Source organism: Dermacentor andersoni, chromosome 10, assembly GCF_023375885.2.
Source record: "Dermacentor andersoni chromosome 10, qqDerAnde1_hic_scaffold, whole genome shotgun sequence".
NCBI lineage: Eukaryota > Metazoa > Arthropoda > Arachnida > Ixodida > Ixodidae > Dermacentor > Dermacentor andersoni.
The window spans coordinates 51,091,513-51,109,196 of NC_092823.1; the positions used below are offsets into that span (position 1 = coordinate 51,091,513).

The 17,684-nt window shown below is 45.2% G+C and overlaps 1 protein-coding gene across 1 annotated transcript in view; it reads right to left on the reverse strand.

Moving 5' to 3' along the window:
- LOC126543746 (uncharacterized) overlaps window positions 1-17,096 on the reverse strand; it is a 43,069-nt gene extending 25,973 nt beyond the window's left edge. Inside the window, exons 1-6 of the mRNA XM_050190851.3 lie at window positions 17,020-17,096; window positions 16,532-16,596; window positions 13,895-13,981; window positions 11,828-11,885; window positions 8,407-8,468; window positions 799-885 (exon numbers count right to left, since the gene is read on the reverse strand). Coding sequence (XP_050046808.2) covers window positions 799-885; window positions 8,407-8,468; window positions 11,828-11,885; window positions 13,895-13,981; window positions 16,532-16,596; window positions 17,020-17,068 — 408 coding nt within the window. The 5' untranslated portion in view covers window positions 17,069-17,096. The remainder of the gene's footprint in view (window positions 1-798; window positions 886-8,406; window positions 8,469-11,827; window positions 11,886-13,894; window positions 13,982-16,531; window positions 16,597-17,019) is intronic.
- Window positions 17,097-17,684: the final 588 nt, after the last annotated feature.

The following is a 17,684-nucleotide window of genomic DNA, read 5'->3' on the forward strand; positions in this document are numbered from 1 at the left end:
CTTCGGGCTTCTATCATTGAGGAACCCATGGGACGATGATTCGATTTCGGCCAGGATGGGATAACTTGTAAAGATATTGATTTTGTTGGTAAAACGTTTATTAGTAAAACGTTCGCACAATGGAACCTACCTTTTGTAACCCACAAACGCTAAATGCATTATTGCGTAAGATCTCTTAGTGTACTTCGCGCACTCTTCGGGGTCTATGTATCTATGTATCTATGAAAGTATCTATGTATGCTTCTACCTAGCCATTTTACAGGCCTCAGGATTCAGTGGGTAGTTAGTGGTCAAATGTTGAGTAGAGAATCGGGATACTGTGCCGAAGTAACAGTATGCAAAACCAACCATAGGACTAGCTTGGGTGATTCTTCAATGAACCTCTTTGACGCCGCATTGGTCACTATAGATGCAGGACTAGGTAGGTACCGCTGTTCCTATAAACTTTTTGACGCCCACTTCAAATACTGGGTATGTGCCACTCTTGTTTGCACTGGTCTTGAACGAACCTCTTTGATTAATCTGCCCCTCTAATTTATGAAACATTTTTATTTTCTGATGTCTTTTATTATTTTTTTAATAATGAACCGTAATTTTCATGTAGTGTTTCACGCATTACGTCTTAACTGACTTTTTACTAGTAAAGGTCTTCATATGCTTAAAAAGAGCGTCGGCTCTATTAGAGAAAGGAAGCCACCGAATATTTTGTTTAGTACATCTGCGGTTTTAAACTCATAGGTAATAAAGTGGGCTACATGACGGTTCCATTGAGCTTTAGAGCCGCTCACAGAAACTTACAATGCAGGGCGTCCCAGCGGCATAATGCATTCGTTTGTGTCGGCCCTGGTGAATACACGTATATTCGCACAATGTTGCATACCCCTTCTGGAAATAAAAAATACATTTATATACAACAGAGAATGCCATAGTATTAGCAGTTTATTATGACAAGCTGACAAGTTAAGGGGAGTTTATTATACTTTAATGAGACATCAAATAAAACGTTCTTATTGTTATTCATGGTATAGGAAAAAGACCGAAAAAAGGAGGGGGGGGCAAGATGCAGTGGCGCTTAAAGAAATGCTTCTAATGCAAGATAATGTATGTATGGTTGATAAATATACGGAGGGAAAACACAGTTGCAGTTGCGAAACAAATATCGTAATGGCCTCTCAAATCGGCGCGTGACGTCGCGCCTTCGTATTGAGGTCTTCCTCCATATGCTTCTTTCTGTTTGCAGTGCTCAAAATAAGAAACGAAATCACCGGCGATTACGATGCTTCCTAACACGAAATTTGAGCGCCGGTCTATACGTATTTCCTTGCTCGTGTCAGTAGTTTGTATTCCGGTTCTACAGGTTCAGATTAGGAGAACGCTGTGAGTAGCGCTTTTTTTTCTATACAGACGACGCGCGCTGCCCTGGTGCCATGCCGTAGCCATCGTTGCTGCACAGCCCGTCTTGCGGGGCACTACGCTTTTCTTCTCACGCTTTCGTTCCAGCAACGACGAGAGCGGCGCTTCGTCGCGGGAAATCGTGCCACCAGTGTCAGCGGTGACAACACCTAAAGGCTCATCACATCAAGCCTTACTCGTAGCCGCTCGCCATCACCCTTTGCAGCAGCAGTGATACACACCACAAACGGTAGTAGCGTGGACTGACCTCTAGAGCTGGCTCCGCAGACCAGCTTTTAAGGTCAGTCCTTTCCACATCCCTTCCCACCCCACGTCACCTAGCTGCCCCCCCCCCCCCCTCCTCGTAAGCGCAAGTTTGATAGCCTACGCGGTTGCGGATGCCATGGCCGCCGGCAAATCAGCGCGTGCGCAGGCCATTTCCCCTCCGCTCCTCCTCCACTTTCCGCCTCATGCTTTCATTGCAGCCTCATCTTTCATCTACCCGGGCCCTCCGTGTTCGCTTTCATCGTTTGCCTTTGCTAGTTCACTCAGTTGCGAGGCATAACGCCACCTAAGCACACCGACGCTCAACGCAGTAACGGGCGCTTCAGCGCTGCGCTCTAAAACATTGGTTCACAGAAAGCAAAATGTGTGTCCCAACTGCTGTTCCCGATAGAAAAATAATTTTGTGTATATAACTGGTAGGAAAACAACTAAAGCAATCATTGTGCCATTCATCTTGCACATGTGTTATAAAATGGGATTGAACTTACAACAAAAAATCACATTAAATATAATGTTCTATATTTAATATATTCTTACGATTTGTATGCTCCATAAAATTGTGCAGTCTATGAAGAAATGTCAATGTGCTCGGCAGTGCTAGGAGACGGCTGCACATCGTCTTCTCCTTAGTCGCTGATGGCGATGAGCAGAGGACGATGAATACAGAAGTACGATGCACAGAACTGAGGTATAAAGTGCCTGATTCTATGGAATAAGAGTTCGTAGAGCAGACCGCCCGTCCTCGTGGTAAGTACCATATGGAGGGAAGCCCTCTTGGCGCCAAACGCCTCGCTTACGTACCCCCGGAAACCGCGAATTTTCGGAGTTCTAGAGGTCGATGCTGAAGTCCCTAGACATGGCGAGCGGCATATTTCGTTCGCGAGCGCTGTCGTAGCAAAATTTGAAGGCAATGTTGCTGTAAGCTATTAGGCGCATTCACATAGATCACTACACTGTTTTCTTTGTGGCCCCGGCACTGGCATAGACGACGCAGACAGCGATGTTTTGGCCGTTTTACGTTACGTGACGCACGCAGTTGCCCCCGGAAGTATTGTGCAAAACGCTAACGTCGACGGGGGCCGACAAAGGTAGGATGACCGGCTAATTAGTGAAATGGCTTATTAGAATGCTCTTGTATAGGGAGACGTGGATGCACATTGACTTGAGCTGCTTGCTGTACCCGACGAGCTGAAACCCGATGATGTCTGAGGGTGCGTCGCGCGACGTTGCCGTGAGCGCGAGGACACCTGTCACGGAAGCGACCTAGTTTCCATCCAGGTAGATGGTGCGCGCATCAAGCGACTGTACGTTCATGGTGGCCACAATCACGCCCTTCTTATAGCTGTGTTGGTCCACAAGCTGCTGGGTCTTCTCCATGATTGTGTGTAGCCTATGCTTCACTTCTGGAGTCATTTCGTAAAAGACGTGTTAGACAGGCAGAGCCTGTGGACTGGTAGTGTGGTGTGGTAGAGCTTGATCTCTGTGCTGGCATTAGCCAAATAAAAGCTGTCAGAAGTGGCAGCCCCGTGTAAAAATAAAGAGGAGCTTGTAGTTGTATTCGCATGTGACCACATTATACGTGGCCGCTGAGACTTGTGATGACTTCGTTTGCATGGACTGCATCTTTCAGCTTAAAACATTCTGTTTTGCAGTGATCACGGTGATGACAATGTGTTATCAGATAGGGGCACCCAATTCATGTGGACGCGGCGATTGCTCTGGCTAATATGCTACGCTATGGCTCGCGCCGCGATGCCGACGGCCAGCGACGGGAACTGCAGCAAGAGTGGCATGGGAAAGCCGTTATCATCCCGTTTGATTTACGTGAAATACCGTTGACAAGGCCGTTGGTGACATTAATGTTGGCCGGGATCTTCTAAGCTTTCCCCACGCATAGTCGCAGCTATGCAGGCAGAACCCGTCATGTCACTAGTGTTCATCGTTTCCGCATTCGCATGGGCATTGAACAGGACCTCTCACTTCTTGCACTCCACAATTTAATCGTTGGACTTTATGTAGACAATGTCGCCGACATGTTGCAGACACCGGCCATTATGTCGATCGATGTCGGCGTTGCTCTAGTACAACCTAATTCTGTGGGGGCACTTTTTCATGTCTTGTTCAGCGGTCATAAACCAGCTATCTATTATGCAGACATCGTTGTCGTTCAGCATGTTGCCATCCCCTAGTCATGTTAAAAATGATGGGAAGACGGCGTGGCGCTCGACATTGAAGAGAAAGTGGTACTGCCGGGTTGTCCAGGGGTGCGCGGGAGTGAGTTCTCGGACTTAGCGGGCATTCCGACAGGCTGTACACCGGCATGGCATTTACGTGCTGCAGCTCGCGCAGGTCTCCAGATAGACTGAAGTCAATTTTTCAGGAGGACTGGTCGAACTGTACCATAAATTTATGGAGCCGGTTGGCCTTCGTCAGGAGCACCTCCGAACCCGTTCAAATGACTTCGTCGAAAAAATGGACTTGACTGATTCGAAAGCCCAGCGATACCAGCTGTGGTCACTGTACCGGAGAGTGGTGTCGTCACCCTTCATCAATGCCTTTGGCGCCGAGTGCACCATGGTGCCCTCCTGCCAGTAGCTGCTATACCATTGGTGGCTGAGGCCACCGAGGCGTTCAATGCAGAACAGGGCATGGTGTAGAGCTGGTTGGATTTGTGCTTCAGCAGGTCGAGCATGTGTGTCTTGCCGCACACTCTGATAGCTTCCGCGTTAGGAAGCATGAAGTCGTGAGTAATCTCAAAGATGAGGGAGCGATGCTCGGTGTTGGTCATGCGCATGGTGGTGTAATAATCGCTGGCCGTTAAATGTCGTCCCTAGCGCCGATGACACAGGAAATTCTGACGTCCCAGGACATCGCGTATTCAATTGGTTCTCGATCAACATTTGCGGCTGGTGCTGCTTAACGTTGATGAGAAGTTGTCTGCAAAAGTGTTCGAGGCCATCGTCGGAAATGTTGCTCTCGAACTCGTCCTTCTGTACAGTGGCGTCGTTGTGTGTTCCATAAATCATGTTATACTCTTCTAAAACATAGACGGCGCGATGGAACGGGAGACAGAGGATGACCTATTCCTGGTAAAGTCGCAGGTATTGTCTCGGTGACAAGCGTGGCTCCTGGTGTTACGGGGCACCTCTCTTTGTCTGTATTGACCGGGCTGTGGTAGAACGGTGCTGTAAGCGGCAATGTCTAAGAGGCATACATAAGCGATTTCACGTGGGCCCTGCTCGTACTTTTTGACGAGATTTAGGTTCCACGTGTACATGGAGTCTTCTTGTTCTGTGAGCGCCTGTTGCTGCATCCGGACGCCGATTCGTTTTCCTGGGTGCAGAGTACACAAAAACGACTTCGTGACTGCACGAAGACATTGCGAGGTTAAGCAGGATTCTGAACGCACATTTCGACGCCGTTCTTCACGTGCACGCGCAGCTTCGCCACCAACCTGTTGAGGTTAAGATCGTGGAGTTATTGGATCTCTGCGAGCGCGTTGTACTGGTTCGAGAAACCGCGGTTTGCCTTCTTCATGTAGGTAGCCACGCACGTGGCACATCAGCTGAATATCCATTTTGGATTGTAAAGTGGAGCCGATCTCGGGGTTGAAGGCGTTACAAACCTTTGGCGCTGTTCCCGTTTCAGAATCATGGTCTGCCAGTTGATGGCTCCTTCAACATTCTCAAGTAGTCTAGATCCTACTGGATCCCGATATGGGTCAAGAAGTCATCCAAGGAGTCATAGTGAACTTCATTGAGTCACTAGTGCATGTTGTGAAACGTTGCGCGCATCCTCTCAAGCTCGATTGCGTTACCGTGGTGTTTGAAAATGGGCGTGAGCATGCACTTCTCCCGCATGGTTCAAGACCTTATTGGCCTTTTCGCTCTTGTAGCACTTCAAAGTGTGCTGATGGATTTTGCACCGCTCCCGTCCGAGCTCATCAGAGCCGATGGCTATTAGGTGACCGCCTTGGGCGAATAAATGGGGCATATTGTCGCCGAGCGTACATTAGGGCGCGTCGTCAAGCCAAAAGAATATGTGCGCATTCACACTCTGCTGAAACTCAATTCATATTAAGCATTCCATGACTCGATGCTTTCCGAAAATTGAATTATTTGTAGTCTGCAGCACCTTTATGGTGGCGCACACGATGTTGTGAAAGTAGAGGACACACAGCGCAGCGTCATTGTTGACTACTTCCGCCTTGTAGAAGTCACGCATGTAGGGGAACGCGTGGCGGTGCTCCTCCACGGCCTCCTTCAGGCGCTTGATGACTGTCGAGAGGCGCTCGCTGTGCAGTTAGGGCATAGTCTGGGTGCGCAAGAGGGCAGGGTTTCCGAGTCCTCGAATTTCGCCGAACACCTGTCGCTTGCATTGCGCCCTTTAGTAGACGGAGTTTGGTATTCCTCGATGGAAGAGTCCGATTGGATGCATTTATCGACGAAGCTTAGCACTGCGAGCAGCCGCATCGTGATGTTTGCCGTCGCCTTGCAGTTCCGGAAGCTGACAGCCAGGCGTGTGCTAATACGGAGTCGTAGAGCCTTGATTACGCTGAACAATACGTGGCATCGCACGATGACGGGATGGTCCGTGCGCCAGATCTAGTTGGTGGGGAAATCAAAAACCGAAGAGGGCGCGTCCTGGCCGACGCGCCGTGGCTTTTCCAAATGCATCTGGTAAAACCACAGTTTTTCTTTGTGTTCGTCATACAGGAGGCTCTGCGCCACCGGGGCTGGTGTGGAGGAAGCGCGTTTCGTGGCACACTAGCGTATGCTGCTGGAGCCGCAGCCGGTAATTCGCTTGCAAGGTAGCGTTGATCTAAACCAGGCCTAATCCCTGGGCCGTTTCCGCTCCTTTGGCGCACACCAGCCACTCAGGGAAGCGGGTGATTGCCACCTCCGGCAGAGTGACATCGTAGAGCACGTACAGGTGCGTCCGACTGGGGTAGTCGAACCAAGCGTTCAAGTCTCCTTTGCGTACGAAACCAGCCATCGGAGCACTTGAGCTTCTCTATCTTCCTCCAAATGAAACAGACTACATCAATCGCGACCTTGCGAGATAGACTATTAACGAAGTTCTCAACCTCTAGAGAAACGTTAACAACTTTTTCCATGATGCCGAACTGGCCACCGTGCATGAGGCGGAAGACACAAATGAAGAGTATGTGTGGGGACACCAGTCATTTGCGAATTAGTTAATTGGATGCAGGCATGCCGGCTATTGCGGGTATGTAAAACCAGTGGACCTGCACTGGCATGGGATCCTGCTCTCAATCAGGATACCCCAGTGCGTAGCACACAACATGAACCGGTGCACGTCCACATCAGCAAACTCGGGCGTGATGACTGGAAGGAACTGTTCTTAAATCTCCTTTCCATCTCACGCGAACCACAGCTGGCAACAAACTCTGCACGACGCACCAAAATGATGTTTCAGTAAATTTCGCGCAAAGTACTTTGCGCTTTGCCAACTGGGTCTGCTGGCGCTTGCTGTCCAGCTCTCGCTGCAATCGAGCGGCCATTCCTCCTCCGTCTCCTCGGCGTAGCGCTGGTGTTTTGTAGCCCACTTTCCCTCCAACCTGTCTACCCGCTTCTCCTTCATCTCCTCTTTGCGGCACTGATCAGTAACCTTTGCTCGGTCCAACCTCACTGTCCATTCCTCGTCCGTCACCTGGGAGTGGCGCTCATGTATAGTAGCCGGCTCGTGCTCGAACATGACTGTTCGTTCCTGGTCCGTCCTGGCGGGGCACTCGTGTTCAGTAGCCTGCGCTTGTTCCAACCTGGCTGCCCTTTCCTCGTCCGTCGCCTCAGCATAGCACTGGTGTATATTAGTCTACTCTTCTTCCTTTCTTGCTGCCCATTCCTCGTCCGTCTCCTTGGCGCGATGCTGTTGTAAAGATCCCACGCTCGCTTAGATCTGGCTGTCCTTCTCCTTTCGTGTTCTTGGCTCAGCGCTTGTGTACGGTAGTCCGCGCTCGCTATTACCCGGCTACCCATTCGTCGTTCGCCTCCTCGGTGGGGCGCTGTTGCATAGTATCCTGATCTCGCTCCGACCTGGCTGCTCATTTTTCGTCCAACTCCGAGCGCTGCTGGCGTACAGTGCACGCTCTCGCCTTCAACCTGGAGGCCTCTACCTCGTCCGTCTTCTCGACGCGGCGCTGCTATTCAATTGTTCACCTTCATGTCAGCACAGCAGCCGGATGCGCTACCCATTCGACCAGGAACTATCCACTGACTCAGGTAGGCGGGAATACGGTTAGGTATTACCGCACGTACATAGAAATATAAATAGGTAGATTGATCAATAGATAGATGGCTGGATAGATAGATAGATAGATAGATAGATAGATAGATAGATAGATAGATAGATAGATAGATAGATAGATAGATAGATAGATAGATAGATAGATAGATAGATAGATAGATAGATAGATAGATAGATAGATAGATAGATAGATAGATAGATAGATAGATAGATAGATAGATAGATAGATAGATAGATAGATAGATAGATAGATAGCATCATTAATGTATATGAAGTAGCCTGGAAATCTTAATTGCAACAAAGAACTACTTGCTGGACTAAAAAACTAGCCGTACATTGTATAGAGATAAAGCCAGCACTGATAAATTTCTTATGGAAGTCTGTGATTTGGTGCAAATATCTACATGCAGCTCGAAAGCGTATAGAATATTTTATGTACAATATGAGAAACAAGGAACTTACGCCAAGGTATTGTCCGTCACAACGTTCGTTATTTGTGGTAGTGTTGAAGTATGAACCTTCATCTGTGAGAAACAAGAAAAGGTTCTGGCAAATATCTTGAAAAATCAGCGTACCAAAGGCGCACACATGTACTCCTTTAAGAAGCAGCGTTACTAGTATGTCTGGCCCATAGAGTATACTTTGCCACTATTCTTCGATACTTTCCTACGATTTTTCGAGCGCTTTCTTTTAAAGAATTACTTTTAAAGGAACCGTCTTGCCGCATTATATTTGCAGGCAACAGTTACAACTTAGAGAAACATAAAACTCGTGTTCACTTTTTCATTTGAAAAATATTTTGTTTGTGTATTCTTCCCTATAGAGAACAGAAAATGCAGTGTTCTGTCACGCACATTGTTGCTGCACCAAACTAGAAGTCTAACACCTAACGAAATGAATAGCTCATCAGGTTGTACGTTGGATAGCCGGCAAATGTTGGTGAGCTTTGCTTAGCAAACATTATTTTTGTCTACTTAAAGATGGCACTGATGCTACACTGGAAGACGTGTTCGTTTATTTAAACTATTCAAGTACACCTTTTTAGTTGTTAATCACCTAGAAAATCCTCGTGGATTTCATAGTAGAGGCAGTATGCAATATCGGTCAATTGCATCGCTTATAAATTTATGGTCAAATGGTAATTTTTGAGAGAAACAAATTCTCAACGACCAGATCAAATAAAATGTCGAAAATTGTTTTCGATTTCTGTCTGTGCGTACGTGTGTGTTTGTGTCGTTGAGTGTGTTTCTTTGTTGGGATAGAGCAAGCCAGCCTTCAGGGAGATGACCAGCGTGGCTGTATTACGACTACCACCGTGCATGGTGCTCTTTTCGCGGAGCGAAACAAGTAGATTGGGACACAACGAGGAAACGAAAGATGCAGAAGTGCGTATGTGCCCTCCTGCAAATTGTGTTCGAGGGTAAAGTAGATGAAACTGCTTGAAAAGTGGGCTGCTTATATACATATGTAGAGTGGAAAATACACTTCAGTATTTCGAGTGAGTGCAAGTGCTTCTAATTCAGTTGAAGGTACACAGTAGCACCGCAGTTTCTAAGTAAAAGCGTTACAAGGGTGTTACTTTCGGAACCGTTTGTTACCATGGACGAACGGCTGGCAGATTGACGGTCTGTAATTCTCAGGATCCCGAAGCCCATCTGGCTGCGAAAGATTTACGCTAGCCAGTTGTAAATACAATTTTTTCTCTTTGTGGCGTACAGGGAGAGGCCTTCATCTTGCAGTATACATAAAGTAGGCTGCTCATGATGATAACAGAATGTCATGATGCTAGCTGTGATAAAATGACAATGTCCAACTCTCTGCGATTTACAGTTTTCGCTAAATCTCTCAAGCAAGAAATCGATCTAGAAAGCAGCGCCTCTAGAACAGTTTCCATGGTGATGAACCTTAAAGATGTCACTTCGAGCGAATCTGTGAATTGGTTAGCAATCGCCAGGTGGTATGCCGCAATGCTTTGAAGAGCGGCAGCACTCCGGCAAAGTCGATTTGAACATCGGCAGTACGCAAGTAATGAAGACGAAAGTATTCATAAGATGGCAGTAAAATAGCAGTACACGCACTGCTGACAGCGAGGAAATTGCGTCTGCTAGCATCCATGCACGCATTCACCCTGGGACAAAGAGGACTCCCATGGAGGTATGTTTGTATGATTCAACATTTGAATGTCGTCACAGTATGAATCTAATAGAGCACAAGGAGACATAGGACCACAACAACGTACGAACGCATCAGTCAGGTTACTGAAACAAGGTTCGAATGGATCTTACTCATAATGAGGAAGCTGAACGTCTTGCATGTAGCGGAGTCAAGACAACGATTAGCGGAGATCGCGATGTCAGTGTTGTGTTTCTGAAGCTTGGCGTGTTGAGGAATAGCGAAGAAATAATTTCTCCAAATAAAGGCTGGTGTATTTCCAGCGTCTTTGACGTGAGTAGGAAGCCACCTAAAGGTCGCGTTTCTATGGTTTACTTGATACTCATTGATGACGTAAATACGTAAGCAATATGATTTTGTTTAATAATAATGTCGTCAAATCAAGAATAATAAAGCACACGCCACCTCTTTAAGCTGCGAGCGCATCTCATCGAAAATGTGTACGCATTTACATTTGATGAAATTTTCTTCAGAAGTGCATTTTGTCTTCACTGCCCATTGTACGACTTTTTGAGAACACTTCACACTAAGAAACGCTAAGGTCAATCCAGTACTCATTGCAACAAGTGTCCAGCTGAACATGACGAGCGGCCTCAAACATTTTCATTTTCATTGCATCGCGACAACTATGACCAACTAGCCACACCAGTTCAAAAAATTGATAGTATTCAATTGTGTACTTTTCTGCAGGATAGGGTCAACACAGGAGCTCACTCGGCCCATTGTACTAGCTGGCTCTAGGAAATAAAAGTCAGCTTTGATTGACACTTATTGATAACAGAGGAATCTGTGGAATATCTTATCTTTTCTCGACCGTTGATAACATTGAAAAGAATTATTCATATATGAACATTGTATTAGCTAATATTACGAGAATACCTAGCTGCGGCGAAGAGAAAGTGTACAGTGTAAAGGCATTTAAAGTCACCGGCGTTTAGGACCGACCGTTGCAGCATGTCCCGAACTGGCAGCACGAGCGGAATTAACGAGCCAAAGCGCTAAAGAGGACGACCCCATATATCGTTCCACTCCTTCTCTACAACAGGACTATATTTTAGAAAGAAAAATGCTCCCATTGTTCAGAAGAAGGGACAATAAGATTACCGTTGTAGACGGGTACCAGACAATCAATTAAAGACGAATTAGACAGAACACACTTTGAATTAGTTTCTAAATTTGAATGTTTTAATGTATAGTCTGTCACACAGGACACTTCACAAGCTTACGGGTTCTATAACGCTTCAGTCGTTACACGGGGGACACGTGTATTTCGCGTATTTATGAGCAACTTCCCACGCTAACCTATATTAATATTATATTGTTAATATTGACATGGAAAGTCACCTGCATGCGCACCCGTCCAACGTTCAATACCTCGCAGCTGTAATAGGGACTACCGCGTATTATAATATTCTTGTAATTTGTCGTTTTAGCCGAGTTTTATAGGTTGCTTGTGGACGAGGTCACCATTTTTGTATATACAGTCTTTTAAGAGGTCCTTCAGTAGACTTGTGAAAATAGCAAATAGTGCATTAGATCATTTCGCAGTGTTCTTTCTTTTAGGATATTTGTTAAAAACAGTATCACTTATTGTTTTTTCCACTGCCTTTTCATGACAGATCCTAAGGCTTCCTTCTGATCTGCAGATTGGATCCGCACGTTTTACTAGGTAATGCAAAAGAAAGTGTGACGTTCAAAATCTTCGTGTTACCTTCTTGAACTATGCACACTCCTCTGGTACATCGTCCTAATCTTGTGCGCCTTCTGGGCTGCAAATATAAACAATAGTCGATTGCATAAATAAGATGCTTAAGAGGGCACAGAACAGTGTTTTTAATGTCGTGAGAGAAATGCTTGTGCAGCCTAAACATAAAATAATGCTTACTGTTTTGGTTTTAACATTGCGTGTATATTGTTGCCTTGTGTAACTCTGCCTGGCATACATGCTTTTGTCAACAGATTTCTTACGTGGATGCAAATTCGGGTACTAATGCAACCTTCAATAAAGAATGAATTTAAAATAAGCTGGCGCAAAATAGCTTGAACACACTCCCACTTGTATTACGGCAACACTCACTCGGCAATGACCGCAAGCTCTTCGGCCAGTTGGTGCATGATGAACAAAAACAAAGGGCTACCAGCGAAACACACAGGACACGCACACAAGGAAAACGCGTGATACAAGGACGTCCGTCCGTGTCTAACGCGTTTTCCTTGTGTGCGTGTGCTTTATGCGACCAGCTGTCCGAAATACAACTGGGCTTTCGCTAACAACTGTGTTTCATCCATGCTTTAGTATGTGAAGCTGTAGAGGAAAGGCGTGTGCAATAGTTGGCTTCGAAAGTAGTTACTGACATTGAGGAATAGAATGAAATTGTCTGACCAAGTACACAAACCGCTGCTACATAAGCGCTGCCTGTGTAGGCGAACATCTTCGCCTCCCTCAGGGTTACTGCAGTGGAACTGCTGCATTCCGTGTCAGGGTCGCTTGTATTTACGAGTAACGGGAGCTTCAGTTCAATGAGCGCGTGTTCTATCACCGAGGCTTGCATGCGGAACTCTTCCGTACATTTCGGCCAATGTTCACCTGTTTTCGCTCTGCCTGGCTGTGCTACTCTAACCCTTTTCTCTGTCGTCGAACGCCGGTGGCTTTGCACTGAGTGGGGCACTTCCCCTTCACAATCTCTCTTTCGCTCTCGCCTTCCGCACCCCACTTTCTTTTCTTCTTCCTCTGTCTTGCCTGATCTCTTCACTTATTTCGGTTGCTGTTGCTTTTGTCTACTTTCGCTTCGTGACGCCTTTAGGTTCTGACAATTGCATATTGTAGCAGCACACATTGTACATTGTATAGATAGACGTCGCCCTTTCCGTTCGAGATGACTTAGTGCTCATACATATGTCCATTTATAAACCGTTCTTTGATGAAGCCTAATGTTATTCGATTATTTAAATTACACTAAGTTCAAATAAAAATGTATTTCGGCAGCTTTCAGCGCGCAAACTATTCTCTCATTTTGAGGAACGCCATGAGGGGGAACTACGAAATAATTGGGACAGCCAGGTTTTTTTTTTTTTTTTTTACAATGCATCCAAATATAACTAAACCGACTTATTGCACTTCGTGCCTATAGCAATGCGATTGAACTGGCCTGCATGACGCCTGCAGCCTCTAGCATACCCGTTCAACGCCATAGCCTCTAAACTAGTTAGGTGGGACGAAGAAACATTGTAGGTGGTACTACAAAAACCTAAACGCAGTCAGAATCTATACCGTCACACCCGAGACATGGAACATGCACAGTTCTCCGCTGTCCCGCGTACTTAGATTTAGGTGCACGTTAAACAGCCCCAGGTGGACCAAATTTCTGGAGTCCTCCACTACGGCGTGCCTAATAATCAGATAATGTTTTTGGCACGCTAAAGTCCATTATTTAATTTCTTTTAGTTCTCCGCTGTTCTATCCGTCTTTGATTTCCTCTTACGCTTCCCATATTGCAGGGCAGCAAACCAGAATCTCATTCGGTTTATCCCTATTTCTACAGTTATATGTTCGGTGAAAATTCTGGCGTCAATTTCAAACTACAGAATTTTAAAAGCCAAGAAATCTGCTGCGGGATTTATCACGCTGATAGCCACCTTTAAGCTTTACTTAAGAATGAACGACAATGTGGCGTTGCACAGGTATAATTGCAAAGAGGTTGGGACCATACAAACTAATAAAAAGGCATTTTCAATGTTGGAATATAAGAAAACTAATTGATTTCATTAAGGAACGTACCCAGCAAGCTGTGCCGTCCACGTGCATCCCCCGTTGCCAACGATTGCCGTCATGGCATCGATAGTAGCAATTGTCTTTTGGTATGGACTGGAAATAGAACACCAATATTTCTGTCTTTATTTTCCCCGCACTCGCCATTTTATTTGAAATGTGTGTATTATTGCTAACTCAAAAATCACCTATATTTTTGCAGACCCTCAAATGGATGTTACTGTGCAACAAATTGGGTATATAGCGGCAATATTTAGCATTCACTTTACGTTCGCATCATAGAAAAAAGCATTCATTACGAGACGCCACTATAAGTATTAAAGAAAGCATATTCAGAAGATGATGAATACTCTCACAAAGTCATACGCCGAACGATCTTTAATAAATTCGCAGAACGATATTTAATAAATTTGTTGATAACACTTTACCCTATAATAAATTTAACTGCATTGTTTTACACGGCAGCTTCTTCTAGAAAAATATATATTTGTTTCGTGAAACTAATAATGGAAAACATCTAAAACAATACTGGAAAACACATAAAACGCGCTGCCGAAAATAGCTGGCTTAGATGGCCTGTAAATGAAGATTCTGAACTTTTATTGCCAGCTTCTCATTTTCTTATGGCTGAACTGGCGAGCAATAACCAACTCTTTTTCTTAAACTATCTTCATTATCTGTTTACATTTACCACTAAGTAAGATAAAGTAACTGCTAAATCCAATAATAAATATGTTGATGTGCCCTTAGGCTCAAGTGACCACATTTCTGAGGCCAAGCGATATCCTATGATGAAATGAGTAGCGGTAGGGGTCGGACATAGAACCAAGATTTTATGTTTATTCCTTGATGTTTATGAATTTGCGCTTCACTTTTAGAATTATTCCACCCACTTCCAGCGCGACATGCATGACAAGCAAGATGGCATGAAGACCAACGAGGCCATGGATGCCGTGAGTGTGCATCTGTTCTCGGAAGGGTGCTATCTTATATTAGTTCTGTAAACGAACCGTTGTAAGATCGCCGATGCAGCCACAACACTTTCAGCGGGATTTTTCTTTGCCGCGTGATCTCAAGTGTTTTTTGAAGGTGGCTCCGCCGCACCAGACAAAGTCAGCCATCTATGTGCCAAAGCACGGCAGTCATTTCGGGACAACCTAATGTTCGGAGAGGTAAAAGTGGCACAAAACACCGCCCCATGAGTACATCGTAGGATAGCTAGACGACGGCAGTAAAGCTGGGACAAGTCCCGATAAGTTGAGACGTCCGATCACCTTCACTTAGCCGAAGACTAGCCGTCCATTTCGAAACACTAGAATTCTATTTGAACATCTATAAAGAACTGGCGATTTTTTTGTTCCGGTGGAATATTGCGCGGCACCGGCATTTAAACCACGGTCCTCTTGCACGCTAGGGGGATGCTCTACCTCTACGCCATCGCTGCACCCTAGATAATGTTCTAAATAACGCTAGAACGTTATCTAGAGGGGCGAGCCTAGCAGTGCTTTTGGAGGAATTAGCGCCCATTAAATGTGGTATAATAGGGCTCAATGAGGTTAGGAGCACAAATGAAGCATATACAGTGCTAAAAAGCGGGCACGTCCTGTGCTACCGGGGCTTAGCGGAGAGACGAGAACTTGCAAAGTGGACGGGTGGGTCTAAAAATTAATCTGCAGAAAACTAAAGTAATTTTTAACAGTCTCAGAAGAGAACAGCAGTTTACGATAGGCAGGGAGGCACTGGAAGTGGTAAGGGAATACATCTACTTAGGGCAGGTAGTGGCCACGGATCAGGATCATGAGACTAAAATAATCAGAATAAAAATGGGCTGTGGTGCATTTGGCAGGCATTCTGAGATCATGAACAGCATGTCGCCATTACTCCTCAAGAGAAAAGTATATAACAGCTGTGTCTTACCAGTACTCTCCGACGGGGCAGAAACCTGGAGGCTTACGAAAAGGGTTCTACTTAAATTGAGGACGACGCAACGAGTTATGGAAAGAAGAATGATAGGTGTAACTTTAAGGGGGGATAAGAAGGGAGCAGATTGGGTTTTGGAACAAACGCGAGTTAATGATATCTTAGTTGAAATCAAGAAAAATAAATAGGCATCGGCAGGGCATTTAATGAGGAGCAAAAATAACCGATGGTCATCAAGTGTTACGGACTGGATTTCAAGTGAAGTGAAGCGTAGCAGGCGGCGGTAGAAAGTTAGGTTGGCGGATGAGATTAAGAAGTTTGCAGCGACCACATGGCGACAGTTAGAACATGATCGGTGTAGTTGGAGAAGTATGGGAATGGCATTTGCTTTCCAGTGGGCGTAGCCAGGATGATGATGATGGTGACGATGAAAGAACTGGCGCAATGAGCTTTCATTGACCATGCCCCTGATTGTCAGCTATCAACGCATTTTAACGGTCCTAGTTATATAAATTAAGGAAAAGGGCTGTTTCTAATAATGTTCAAGCTTACCCATGCCACGGTAAATACTGAGAAATGCTGTGTGTCACGTAAAAATTGTAGCAAGATATCTTTCGCTTAGCGATGATTCTCCCGAATTTCCTGCGTATTTACAAGCGTTTTGAGGGGGCAGTTGGAACATCTGATATTTGTATTGTACTTATGAGAGCTCGTTGTTACACTTACACTATTGAAGACGACACGGCAGTCACTCGACTGGGCATATGCGTAGTATGATACACCCTTACCTCCTGAAATGAGGAAAAACAATATTATGTAGGAAAACTCTACTTGCATGTGTTCATAATACGAAAAGAACTATTGAGAAACGGTCGAGGAGGATTAGGAAGCTTTCCAAATCTTATGTTTTTTGCGTGGTTCTGCTTCACAACGTCGTTTTTTCTATACTTTAAGCGATGTTGCTTAAATGGCTCTCGAACGGCTGCATCTCTCAGGGCAAAAGAAAGCGTAACATAGCAATGCGTTATTTCCCTGTCAAAGGGGTTGAGATACATTCGCAAATAAGAATTTGGCCAAGGCATACGGCATTCATAGTTAATTTCTTTGTACGAGCATTCGTCGTACAGACATTTGACCGTACCACAGAGAACTGCAGCAGTTGTTTGGAACAGATGAGGTGTTAGGACACGAAACACAAAATCTTCAAGACTTACCAACTAGGATAACGAAAATTGAAACCAAACATTCTATCACCCTCTTCATCTTCGTCCCAACTTTGTTGTTAGTTAAGGCGTGCTGCAGATGTCAAGAAAAATCTGTAAAAATTAAAAAACGAAACAATATTAGAATGCACAATATCTTCTGTCATCTAGGAGCACTAATGAAATTTCTTAAAAAAGTTGAGCCTCGCCGCATTGTACAGTCGTTGAATTCAGATGACCTTACTGTATCACAATATAATCACGACATAGCACGCGGATGAAAAGTAAAATTGCAAGTTACTAATCTACCTACCAGATAATAAACTGATGTGAACGAAACATTGAGAGTTCGCATCTAAGTAAATTTATGCGCCTGTTTTACATGCCGGTATCCAGTTCTGATGGAATGTTCTCCATTTCTATTAAATACATAGAATTGAAAAGAGCCATCTATTGCTGAACATCACAGCACCTTCTTTATTTGAGCTACCCTAAAAGAGCCTAAACATACATTTCAATGAACCACAGTTTATTTTTCTCTTAGAAGGGTTGGGGTACGAGCTAGTTGGTACGGGTCATTCATTTTAAACAGCGCCAAAACACATGGCCACGGAAGAGCACAGGACCAGCGCTCGCAACCAAAAGTATCTTTATTGAAGCCCGCACAAATATATACC